Raw genomic sequence first — 12,286 nt, 5'->3', positions numbered from 1 at the left:
CGATTTTTTAATAAACAACGAAGAACCAAGGGAGTGATCCTTTGATACTATCAAAATACGACAGGGTGTTCAAATCAAACCTGGACTGTTAATTTGGCAGGTATAAAAATGTTTCCTCAGTTCTAAGTGGCTAGTGTGTCCTACTGCGTTTTTCCTTGCCACAGTCGCCCCATGCCTGCTCGTCAGGGACAAACACACATCGTTCCCTTTAACTCTTCAGTTCTGTAAAGCTGCTTTGAGACAATGTCAATTGTGACAAGCGCTATCAAAAATAAACTTGATATTCGAAGACATATGAATGGCGTAAATGGTTCAAAATACGCCTGTAAGTGACGATCCCGGTCGTGGTGGGTTGCCAGACCACAGCAGTCATTCCTGTGAACATTCAGCATGTGGAACGCTGGTCCAGGATAATGGAGTTCGACCTCGGAGGTCAGCGCTGGTAAATAAGTGAAGCAGGCTGTCGTAGGAAGATTCAAATGACAAATCTTTCCATTTCAAATCTTAGTTAGTTATAAATAATAATAATTATAAAATGTTAATAATAATAATAATAAATAATATAATAAATGCAGTTTCCACTCTTTCCACTTGAAATTTGCCCTTTTATTTTATAAACTCAAAACTAAATAAAACCTATAAAAAAAAATAAGGGTGTATACCACTACTGCATCTGAATAACATGAAGGCTATAATTACTAGTCTTCACCTCTGAACAGCATTATTTACATTGCAGAAAGTTACAATAAAAAACCTGTTGATTCAGTCATCTGGTGGACCTGGCAAATGAGTCAACGCCTTTCGATCAAAAAAAAAGAAAAAGAAGAATAAAGAATAAAACAGTATGTGAAGTATGGAAGTACATATCTGAAATGAGAGGTGGGTCATGTTTTAAGGTAACAAAGATAAATCAATATATATTTATGAGATTTTATTTATTTATTTTTATTTTTTTACTCATTTGTAAAGTAGCGTTTCTTTGTACAGTTTTGGAATGGAACCGAGAATCAAAACAAGTGGAATTCAGTTTACCCTGATGAACTGAAGTGAGACAATAGATTAGATTTAAATTCAGCAGTTTTCAAGGAAAGCATTGCCTACATTCTTCCCTACACTCAGACGACTATTGTGCCCGGGTTTTTATCATACAAGTGCTCATTTATGTTTTAACGTTATGTTTATTTCTTTTTTCCACATTTCTTCTGCTTCATTTGGTCACCTCCTATCAGTAAAACAATAGGATACGGTGCCTAAACGTGTGTTTTAGATTTTCCTGTACAACCGATTAAATCATTCGACCTTATATAAGGAGTACAACTGTCTGATCAAGCTGCTGCTCATGATGCATCACAGCTTATCCTAACATGCTGTCTACCATCTTCTACATACATGAGCTCACAAGCTGTGATTGACAGGAGAGAAAGCGTTTGGATGGATTTGCTCCCTCCACAAACACTTTCCGAGTGGAATAGGAGGAAACTTGTGTATGCATGAGGAAGCAGGACAATTCGAGCGTGACTAAAGTGGCAGCTTTTTTTCTTGCATGAAACCGATTGTAAAATGCTACCAATCCGAGTCATGAATGGCCTGGGAATGCGAAGAATAAATGTAGGAGTGTTTGTGGACAAAAACACACTACATAGATAAATAATGACTACCTGCCCAATAAAGCTAAGAAAATAGGCCAAGGTCATTTAAAATGACCTTCACAACCCATTCAGTAAAAGCATTACTGTGCAGAACAGAAGCCTGTTAGTGTCAGAAATCGAAATGCTATGCTGAGAGTGAAAAACTAATTACACCGTGGAGGTGATATGAGAGCAGCTTTGGCATTTATTCTCAGGGTAAGGGTCTGGGTGTTGTGAGTGATATTACACTCTGAGGAACACCTCGTTATTTCAACAATCGCTTGAGCGGCACTTAATAATAAATATGCACTAATCAGCAACAACATGTACAGTCTTTAAACAGGAGCTTTTACTGAAAACTGATGTCATTTTACCCAAAGTTCATTCTCTTATGAGCGTGTACCAACCGTCCAGCTCTGAGGAGAACGGGTCATGGCCAAAACATGACTTACTACACTATATGATTGATCAGTGTAATATTGTAATTACGTGAGAGGTGTATTTACATTAGCTAACAGCAGCACAAGTTAACTAGCTACATCGACGCTTCAAAGACACAAATGACCTTTTGTATTGGCATCCAAGTGTTCTGCTCCTTCAAATAATCCAAGAAATTGGCTAGAGGTAAAGCTGGAGCTATAAAGGATGCTTAAACATTAGAGATGCAATAACTGCTTAGTGTAAAAAGAAGCTAGACTGGATTGACACCATTTACCTCAGGTATATAGCTGAGCAATTGAGTTGCATGGGCCTTGATCAATGGCCAAGCAGTGGCAGCGAGGTGGTGCTGGGATTTCAACCCATGACTTTCCAATCAGAATTCCAACATCTTATACATTGAGCGAGCACTCCACAAACTCCAGGCCTCAACCCGACTCAAATTCTGTGACAGGAGCTTAAGAGAGCGGTGCATAAACAAATGCTCACAAATCTCATTGAACTGAAGCAACACTGTCGAGAAGAGAAGAGTGAAACAAACATTCTTCCCCAATGATAAAGTCATATAGAACTTGATTGCGTCGAGTTATTGCTGCTTGGTGGTTCTACAAGCTACTAAATGAAAGTATATTCAATTTTCACCCATGGCTTCTCTGTTTTCGGCTTGATTTTTGAACAAATAAATAATGACACGATTTAACAGGTCATGTGTGGTGGTTCACATGAGATTGTACCACATTTTTAGATCTGATAAGGACCAGGTGATTTTTATCATGTCCTGGAATGTAAAAGCCTACAGATCAGAAGGTGTACTTTCAGTTATGTAACGAAATGAAATACTCACTCAAACACGAAAAAGAGTCCGCTTGTGACAAGGATGAGGACGAGAGTCAGATAGAAGACGCCGGTCTGTCTTGCCATCATAATCCTGCCATTGCAGTAGAATTTGTTCCTCCCCGGAAAAACCTGCCACTTCCTCTTGAAGGCCTTCCTCTTGTGCGAGGACTCCATTGGGGTCGAGCTGCGAGTGCTGATCTGACTGTATTCGAGCTCTCGTGTTTCAAGCTTCCTGGCTTCCCCGAGCTTCATGTGCTGCACGGCAAACCTGCAATCCTGAGCGCAGGAAAAGGTGAAGCTATTATTACATGCATGAGAACTATAATCCGTCAGGTTGTACCAAATCGACTACAAGTGCTCATTAAGCATTTCGAGGCGCGTGTAAAGGTTTCATGTAGACCAAAATGAGTACTTGGAAACATACTGTGGTTCGGAGACACTGGTTTTCAAGACATGGTCTATCAGAGCTTCAGTAGTCTAACCTCTGTTTATCTAATCACGTGAATGATTTTTCCAAAATTTTTCATTTGATTTACTCTCTCTGGGCTGAGGAGAAAATTAACAACACGGATGGCATGAAGAAAAGAAAAGAAAGTCGAGGAAGTGGTCACATGACTCGAAAGAAAACATACCCATTTGTCAAATTTATAGCTATGAACTAGAGGTTGACCGTTTTTTTCACACATACTGAAAGCTAGGTTGGCTCGTATTTGCTGATAACGGATTAGTCAACAGATAGCTTTTAATATATTACAGATAGCTTTTAATATATTATATAAAATAATTATTATTTTTTTATTATTATTATTATTATTTTTTTTTTTTACATAGTGTTTGTTTTTTCTCCAATATATATATATATTGGAGAAAAAACAAACACTATGTAAAAAAAAAATAATAATAATAAAAAAATAATAATTATTTTATAATTTTATATATATATATTTTATATATATATATATATATATATATATATATATATATATATATATATATATATATATATATATATATATATATATATATATATATTTGGAGAAAAAACAAACACTATGTAAAAAAAAAAAAAAATAATAATAATAATAATAATAATAATAATAATAATAATAATAATAATAAAAAAATAATATTAAAGTACTAACTCGTGAAAATGTGCTAATTGGAATAAAAATAAAAATATGAATTATTAAATATAAATATAGATTTAATAAATGCTCTCAGTGCATTGCGCAGTCTCATGCAAAAACAAACAGCACATGGCGTTGGTGATTCGCCTCTAGAGGCAGCTCTCGTAATGACAGTGGACCTTCTCAGCTGCTGCAGCAACCGGCGCTACCCGGAAAAACTATCGGTATGGATTTTTGACGAATGTACCAGCAATCATCTATCGGTGACGATTAAACAGCAAAACCGATGAATCAGTCGACCTTTACTATGAACGAAGATTACTTACACAGCATAAAGTAAAAAAATAATAATAGGCAAATTGAAATATGTTCAAATAATTTTATCAAAACATCTTCAAAATGTGTGGACATTATAAAGGAGTACACACTTCACCATAACCCTCTTTTTTTTCCCCACGCATTCCAATTTGTTTTTCACTCTGCTCCTTGTTACATTATACTGAAAATAGAAAAACATGATATCATTGATCTTGGTTTCATTTTTCACATGAAACCATTAGTAACAGGGGTGCGTAAAGTTTTTACTTATCCACTGTATGTTTTTTTTTTTCCTCTCTTAAGGAAGTCTTTAAGTCTTGCACTCGAGTCTTTAATATATCGCAGACTCTGAATTGTTCTATTTCTACACTGCAATAAAGCATATAGTTCACAATCAGTACTTTCTAGAAATCACATTCATTATTTCTGAACCAGATGTGCTTTTTTTTGTTTGTTTGTTTGTTTTTTCGTTCTTGATGGATGTGGACTAAGGCAAGGAGGCGTAGGAACGGGTTGCCCTGCATGCCACTTTTCAACCCACACCCCACTTCTGTCGTTCGAGCAGCACGCCATGCACGTAGAAAAGGCATCACTTACCTTTGTAGTGTTGCTCGCACGTGGTCCACTACATATCTGTGCTGTGATATAAAAGGCACTCTACACTGATGTGCCACTTTACGCCTGCTATAAAGGTGCACTTTGGTCTGACAGTAGCTTTGTACTCAACACAACACGATACTATAACTGCATCTCTAACTGAACAACCAAAACGTCTCTGAAGCTCCACCGCCCGTTTCCTATTTCTGTTCTACGGATACTGGTGGAAATCCTGCCCTGAGGATTGTGGGAGCGGGGAGAATGGTGAACAGCGGGCGACGGGGGCAGGAAAATAGTTTGGGACTGCAAATGGGAAGTGAATATCTTAGAGAGGGAGTTTATTCAGCCTGCTAAATGTGGCACGATTCTTATCAGGCAGTCCTCACTGAAATTAGTGCAGCATTAATAAATGAAATTAAACCTACAGAATGAAGCTGTGTTTCGATCAATGTGAATGCAGTAACAAGACAAGCCTATCTGATAAACTGGCCAGAAAACTACTGAGATAACTGCTGTGCCAGAAACACTCGAACCAGCAGGGTACATCAACACAAACACACACTCTATAGCAGGGGTCTCCAATCTTTTCCAGAAAGGGCCAGTGTGGGTGCAGGTTTTTATTCCAACCAAGCAAGTCCACACCAAATTCTACCTCTTCAAATCTAATGATCTTTATTTTCAATGACTATCAGGTGTGACCATTGATTGGTTGGAATAAAAACCTGCACCCACACTGGCCCTTTCTGGAAAAGATTGGAGACACCTGCTCTATAGTAATACTACTATGTTGGCCCTATTGGTGATGTGATGATGGTCAGTGGTAGTGTGATGGCCTTCATCAGAATCAGTTCCAGTGTTGCTACCTAAATTTAAAAATGAGCATCATGAAAAAAATCTGGTGTTTTCTCAGGTTGATATTAGAAACTTTCTTGAACTTTGTAATCTCTATTTTACATCCCAGCTGCTGATCAACTAGGTGAGAAAGCTTGTTCGCTTGACCACCTGATCAGCACTGTTTCCCAACAACCAATCACTCTGATCACCAAACAATCTAATCTCTGATCATCACTGATCCATGAGAACAACCACTGATCACCAGTGCTCCCAAACATTTCTCATTTCACCACTGTTACCGACAACCAATCACTGATCACCTTTGTTCCCCAACAATAAATCTCTCATCACTAAAGATCCATGTAAACCATCAATGATCACCACTGTTCTTAAAAATAAATCTCTAATCACCACTGTTCCTTATGACCATAAATAAATCTCTGATCATCACTATTTCCAAACAACCAATCAAATTTGCTCAAATGATTTCAGTGGCCAACAAACGATCACCAGTTTTGTCACACTTTTTCACGTCTTTTCATTAGAAATGTCTACAAGCATTAAAAGATTTCTTTTAGACTTCCACCACTTCCTTTTGTCTGCACTCTCAAAGAATATAATGTAAACGAATTAAAGAATATAATGTAAGGTTCCGTTCACAATGCCATTCTTGAACAACGACTCCTTTCTATACTAATCATTCATCACCTATTACTTTCAATTCTGCTTTTTGACGTTCCAGTGATCGTGAGAAACGAAATCTAAATGCATTATAATATTCTGGAGTTTACTCAATCCTCATTTTCCTTTGAAAAGAGTTCAAACCGGTCAGGTCTTGACCACAGGTTTGGATGTTGGACGCTGGAGATTTCTGGCAGATGCTTCTCACTCCAGATGTTTCAAAAACTAAGAAACGCCACAGGAAATAATGCAGAAGTAGACAGATTTTGTCAATCAGAAACCGGATATATATTTTTGAAGCAGCTGTAATTATCGAAAAGCTCAAGTTTTGGGGTCTATGTACTTTTATATAAATAAAACTATACAAACTGCCTTATTTGGTATATGAAAGAATATAAAGAATGAGGGACAGGTGTCAATTTGTGACAACAGCAAACAGAATATATGAAAATGTTTCAGTATTTAACGAATATTATAATATATATACACAGTGTTCAACATGATGTGTGGCACAATATACAGGATGATGTCTTAAGTGTTATCAACAACCCGAATATCTTTCCTCAGCAGCTGTATTGAACATAAAGCTTAACTTTGGGTGTTTGTGGTGTCGTTTTACTAAAGCAAACACACTTATTTATCTTTTAAAAATAAAAAATAAACAGAAGGCAGGTAAGCGCCTGAAAGCGAAAGCAGCTAATCTGAAAAAAAGTTTGCCGAGTTTTCATGCTAACCTTCACAAACAACCACCGCGTCCTGTATAAACACGTCTAGTGAACGGGAAGCCGTGTTTTATTCTCAATAATGTTGAATAATAACCCTGAAAACGTGTTTACTTTCTAAAGTTAAATACGAATATAATTAGTAGCTTGGATACAATGTGGTGGGGCGGTGGAAAGTTAGCTAGCCGAGGGAGCTAGCAGCCCTAGCTACTTTTTCTTTTTGAAGGAACTTTAGATGATGGCAACAAATGGATGCTGAGAATTCAGTAATGTTGATGTGAATATATTTTTGGGAATGGAGAACATCATGGAGACGAGTTGTTTAGATGGTTAATGAAGATATTTTGGGGTTGGGGAAGTCAGTGAGAGTAAAATCCGCCCTCAGTCTGGTTTCTACAGTAAGGTGTGTTGATGGGAGAGGAGGCGCGCGTGCACGCACGCACACACCAATTATAATCCATCATAAATCAGTCAGTTCTAAGGCACAGGATAGGAAACTCACCCCTTCTTTCTGTCTCCTGTTTGGATTATCCTGGTTTATTCCGTACAGCAGCTCGCAAAATCATCCCAAACATCTTCTGCTTCTTCTTCTGGCTGGATGGAAATGGTGTCTGATGAACTTCTCAACCTTCTCCACATTGACAGTTCACTTTAGAACATGGTCGTATGTGGAGGATTGTAGTGGTGTGAGATCTCTCTATCTGTCTCTCTATCTGTCTGTATGACTTAGACTTAGACTTTTACACACACACACACACACACACACACACACACACACACACACACACACACACACACACACACACACACACACACACACACACACACACACACACACACACACACACACTCAATCTAAGTCTCCACTCCACCGCCTTCCCGACTTCTCCATCTAAACCGGGGAGAAATCACTGAGCATCCAGGGAATACAATCACACTCGGGAAGATCCTCACTGCCTCCAGAACCCCGTGTGAGAAACAAGGAGCATCAGATAGACGGGGACCATCCACATGAAATCACTAAAGCTTCAGTGATTCCTTCCGCGCTGTGTTCCGCGCCGCGCCTCTGCCGCCTGTCCAAACTAACCAACAATCTCCAGCAACTTGAACGGAGAGGAAGTGAGCGTGTCAGCGCAGGGAATTGTGGGTAATGCAGGCAACGCAATCAACCCTCCTCCTCCTCCTCCTACTACTACTATTAATAATAATAATCATCATAATAATAATAATAATAATCACCATCATCATCATCATCATCTTCAAACATACTACTACTACTACTATTAATAACAATACCAATAACAATAATAATAATCATAATCATCATCATCATCATCATCATCATCATCATCATCATCATCATCATCAAACATACTACTACTACTACTACTACAAATTATAGTGCTACTATTAATACAAAATACTACTAATAATAATTATAATGCTACTATTAATAAAAAATACTACTAATAATATCAATCATAATCTTTAAACATACTACTACTACTACTGATAATCATCATCATCATCATCATTAAACATACTACTACTACTACAACTACTAATACTACTACTACTGATCATCATCATCATCATCATCATCATCATCATTAAACATACTACTACTACTACTACAACTACTAATACTACTACTACTGATAATCATCATCATCATCATCATCATCATCATCATCATCATCATCATTAAAAATACTACTACTACTACTACAACTACTAATACTACTACTACTACTGATAATCATCATCATCATCATCATCATCATCATCATCATCATCATCATCATTAAACATACTACTACTACTACTACAACTACTAATACTACTACTACTGATAATCATCATCATCATCATCATCATCATCATCATCATTAAACATACTACTACTACTACAACTACTAATACTACTACTACTACTGATAATCATCATCATCATCATCATCATCATCATCATCATCATCATCATTAAACATACTACTACTACTACTACAACTACTAATACTACTACTACTGATAATCATCATCATCATCATCATCATCATCATCATCATTAAACATACTACTACTACTACTACAACTACTAATACTACTACTACTGATAATCATCATCATCATCATCATCATCATCATCATCATCATTAAACATACTACTACTACTACTACAACTACTAATACTACTACTACTGATAATCATCATCATCATCATCATCATCATCATCATTAAACATACTACTACTACTACTACAACTACTAATACTACTACTACTGATAATCATCATCATCATCATCATCATCATCATCATCATCATCATCATTAAACATACTACTACTACTACTACAACTACTAATACTACTACTACTGATAATCATCATCATCATCATCATCATCATCATCATCATCATCATTAAACATACTACTACTACTACTACAACTACTAATACTACTACTACTGATAATCATCATCATCATCATCATCATCATCATCATCATCATCATCATCATTAAACATACTACTACTACTACTACAACTACTAATACTACTACTACTGATAATCATCATCATCATCATCATCATTAAACATACTACTACTACTACTACAACTACTAATACTACTACTACTGATAATCATCATCATCATCATCATCATCATCATTAAACATACTACTACTACTACTACTACAACTACTAATACTACTACTACTGATAATCATCATCATCATCATCATCATCATCATCATCATCATCATTAAACATACTACTACTACTACTACAACTACTAATACTACTACTACTGATAATCATCATCATCATCATCATCATCATCATTAAACATACTACTACTACTACTACAACTACTAATACTACTACTACTGATAATCATCATCATCATCATCATCATCATCATCATTAAACATACTACTACTACTACTACAACTACTAATACTACTACTACTGATAATCATCATCATCATCATCATCATCATCATCATCATCATTAAACATACTACTACTACTACAACTACTAATACTACTACTACTGATAATCATCATCATCATCATCATCATCATCATTAAACATACTACTACTACTACTACAACTACTAATACTACTACTACTGATAATCATCATCATCATCATCATCATCATCATCATCATTAAACATACTACTACTACTACTACAACTACAACTACTAATACTACTACTACTGATAATCATCATCATCATCATCATTAAACATACTACTACTACTACTACAACTACAACTACTACTACTACTACTACTGATAATCATCATCATCATCATCATCATCATTAAACATACTACTACTACTACAACTAATAATACTACTACTAATGATAAACATCATCATCATCATCATCATCATTAAACATACTACTACAACTACTAATACTACTACTAATGATAAACATCATCATCATCATCATCATCATCATCATCATTATCATGTTAATACTAATAGAAAATAACACAAATACTGCTACTACTGATAATCATCATTATCATAACATAATCATAATAATAATACTTTCAATAACTATCATCATCATCATCATCATAAACATAATCATACTACTACCAATACAACAAATGATCATCATTATAATAAATGTTATACAAGCTAATACAAATACATACTATATACGATAATATACAGGCAACAATAAAGCAAAAAAGTAAATAAAATATGAAAAAATTAAAACTTGCTTGTAGCTTTTCTTTTCTATACAATACAAGCATCAAATAGCTTAATATAATTTCAGATAGAATTATGTTTATAATATAGATATTGTGTGAAAATGTAATTAATGAATTTAATTTTACATGTTCTATAATATAACATAGTGTTAATATATTGATATTATAATATAATTCTTCATTAGTGTTCGTGAATGTTTACTACTGTACTTTAAATTCCCCCTGTACTATAAACAAACGTGTGTGTGTGTGTGTGTGTGTGTGTCATTTCTAAAAGTATCCAGTAACCACATCATCCTGGTCAAAGCTCTGGTGGATCTGTAACGTGGATAGATCCTGTACACCCTGTGGAACATGACCACACTTTTGCAGGACCTTCAGCTCTGATCCTGAGCTTGGGTGTGCAGAATTTCGCATGCTGTCTGCAGGTATTTCCTCTGGGTTCACTGGGGTTTTTTTTCTTCCACCTTCCAAAACATGCATAAGTACTACTTCTATTATTGTTGTTTTTTTCTTTTGTATGTAGATACTGTACTGTATATTTTTATACTACTGTAACATGGACATTTCCCCAGTGTGGGACGAATAAAGGCTTATCTTATCTTATCTTATCTTATCTTATCTTATCTTATCTTATGCATATGCACATATGTATTAAATTCACCATGCATGCAGGTGATAATCCATATCCCTCTCTTCCTGTCACCCCTCTTCTCTCCCTTTCTCTCTCTCCCTCTTTCTCTCTTGGTCGAGTTAAACATGCTCCTGAGGTTCCAGTGACCACTGTTCCTGCCGCCTCTTCCCTCCTCGGATCTTCCCACTTCGTCCAGGCCTGCTTCTGGATAGTGTCCTCTTCGATTGGAGGCCTCTCTGTGCAGCTTGGGACGGTTTCTCATCAACGCCTTGGGTGGTTCCATGAAATTCCGGAGTAAGAACGGGAACTTTAAAGATGGATTTGGACTGTAGTTAATGTCAACAGTCTGCTACATCGACTCAGGACTACAGTTTGCTTCTGATCATCATCACTGCACCCCGCAACATCGTTTATCTGTAATAAATGGACATTCGGTGCCACCCAGATGTGAAGGGGGTTCCCTCTTGAGTCTGGTTTCTCAGTGCCACAATCTCTCATCAGGGACAAACTTACTTATAAAGAACATATTAATTTTTTATCACCACATTATCTGTGTAAAGCTGCTTTGAGACAATGTTCATTGTTAAAAGCACAATACAAATAAAAACCGATTGAAATGAATTGAATACAATACACTAAACTGTGTGTAAGTGTATGTGCATCGTGCCCTGATATTGACTGGCACCCCGTCCAGGGTGTGTTCCCTGATACACAGGATCCACCGATAGAT

At 36.2% G+C, this 12,286-nt stretch overlaps 1 protein-coding gene and 1 long non-coding RNA gene across 8 annotated transcripts in view; one reads left to right on the top strand and one right to left on the bottom strand.

Annotated features, from left to right (window-relative positions):
- Nucleotides 1-8,310, bottom strand: part of LOC310727856 (palmitoyltransferase ZDHHC14-like) — a 53,648-nt gene extending 45,338 nt beyond the window's left edge. For 2 of the 7 annotated variants that reach the window (XM_083544764.1, XM_083544767.1), the window contains exons 1-3: nt 7,955-8,310; nt 7,685-7,899; nt 2,911-3,179 (exon numbers count right to left, since the gene is read on the bottom strand). In XM_083544764.1, coding sequence (XP_083400890.1) covers nt 2,911-3,155 — 245 coding nt within the window. In that variant the 5' untranslated portion in view covers nt 3,156-3,179; nt 7,685-7,899; nt 7,955-8,310. Of the gene's footprint in view, nt 1-2,910; nt 3,180-7,684; nt 7,909-7,940 lie in introns of those variants that run through there. The other 5 variants (XM_083544763.1, XM_083544766.1, XM_083544762.1 and 2 more) reach the window with 4 other exon arrangements.
- On the top strand, nt 8,264-11,998 carry LOC310727976. The gene is made up of 3 exons (XR_014534150.1): nt 8,264-8,329; nt 11,200-11,350; nt 11,676-11,998. It is a non-coding gene; the product is annotated as an uncharacterized lncRNA (long non-coding RNA).
- Nucleotides 11,999-12,286: the final 288 nt, after the last annotated feature.

The sequence above is a fragment of the Silurus aristotelis genome (assembly GCF_946808225.1).
Source record: "Silurus aristotelis genome assembly, chromosome: 6".
Taxonomy (NCBI): Eukaryota; Metazoa; Chordata; class Actinopteri; order Siluriformes; family Siluridae; genus Silurus; species Silurus aristotelis.
Note: the sequence above shows the minus strand (reverse complement) of the source record. Positions and strands in the feature narration are given on the sequence as shown.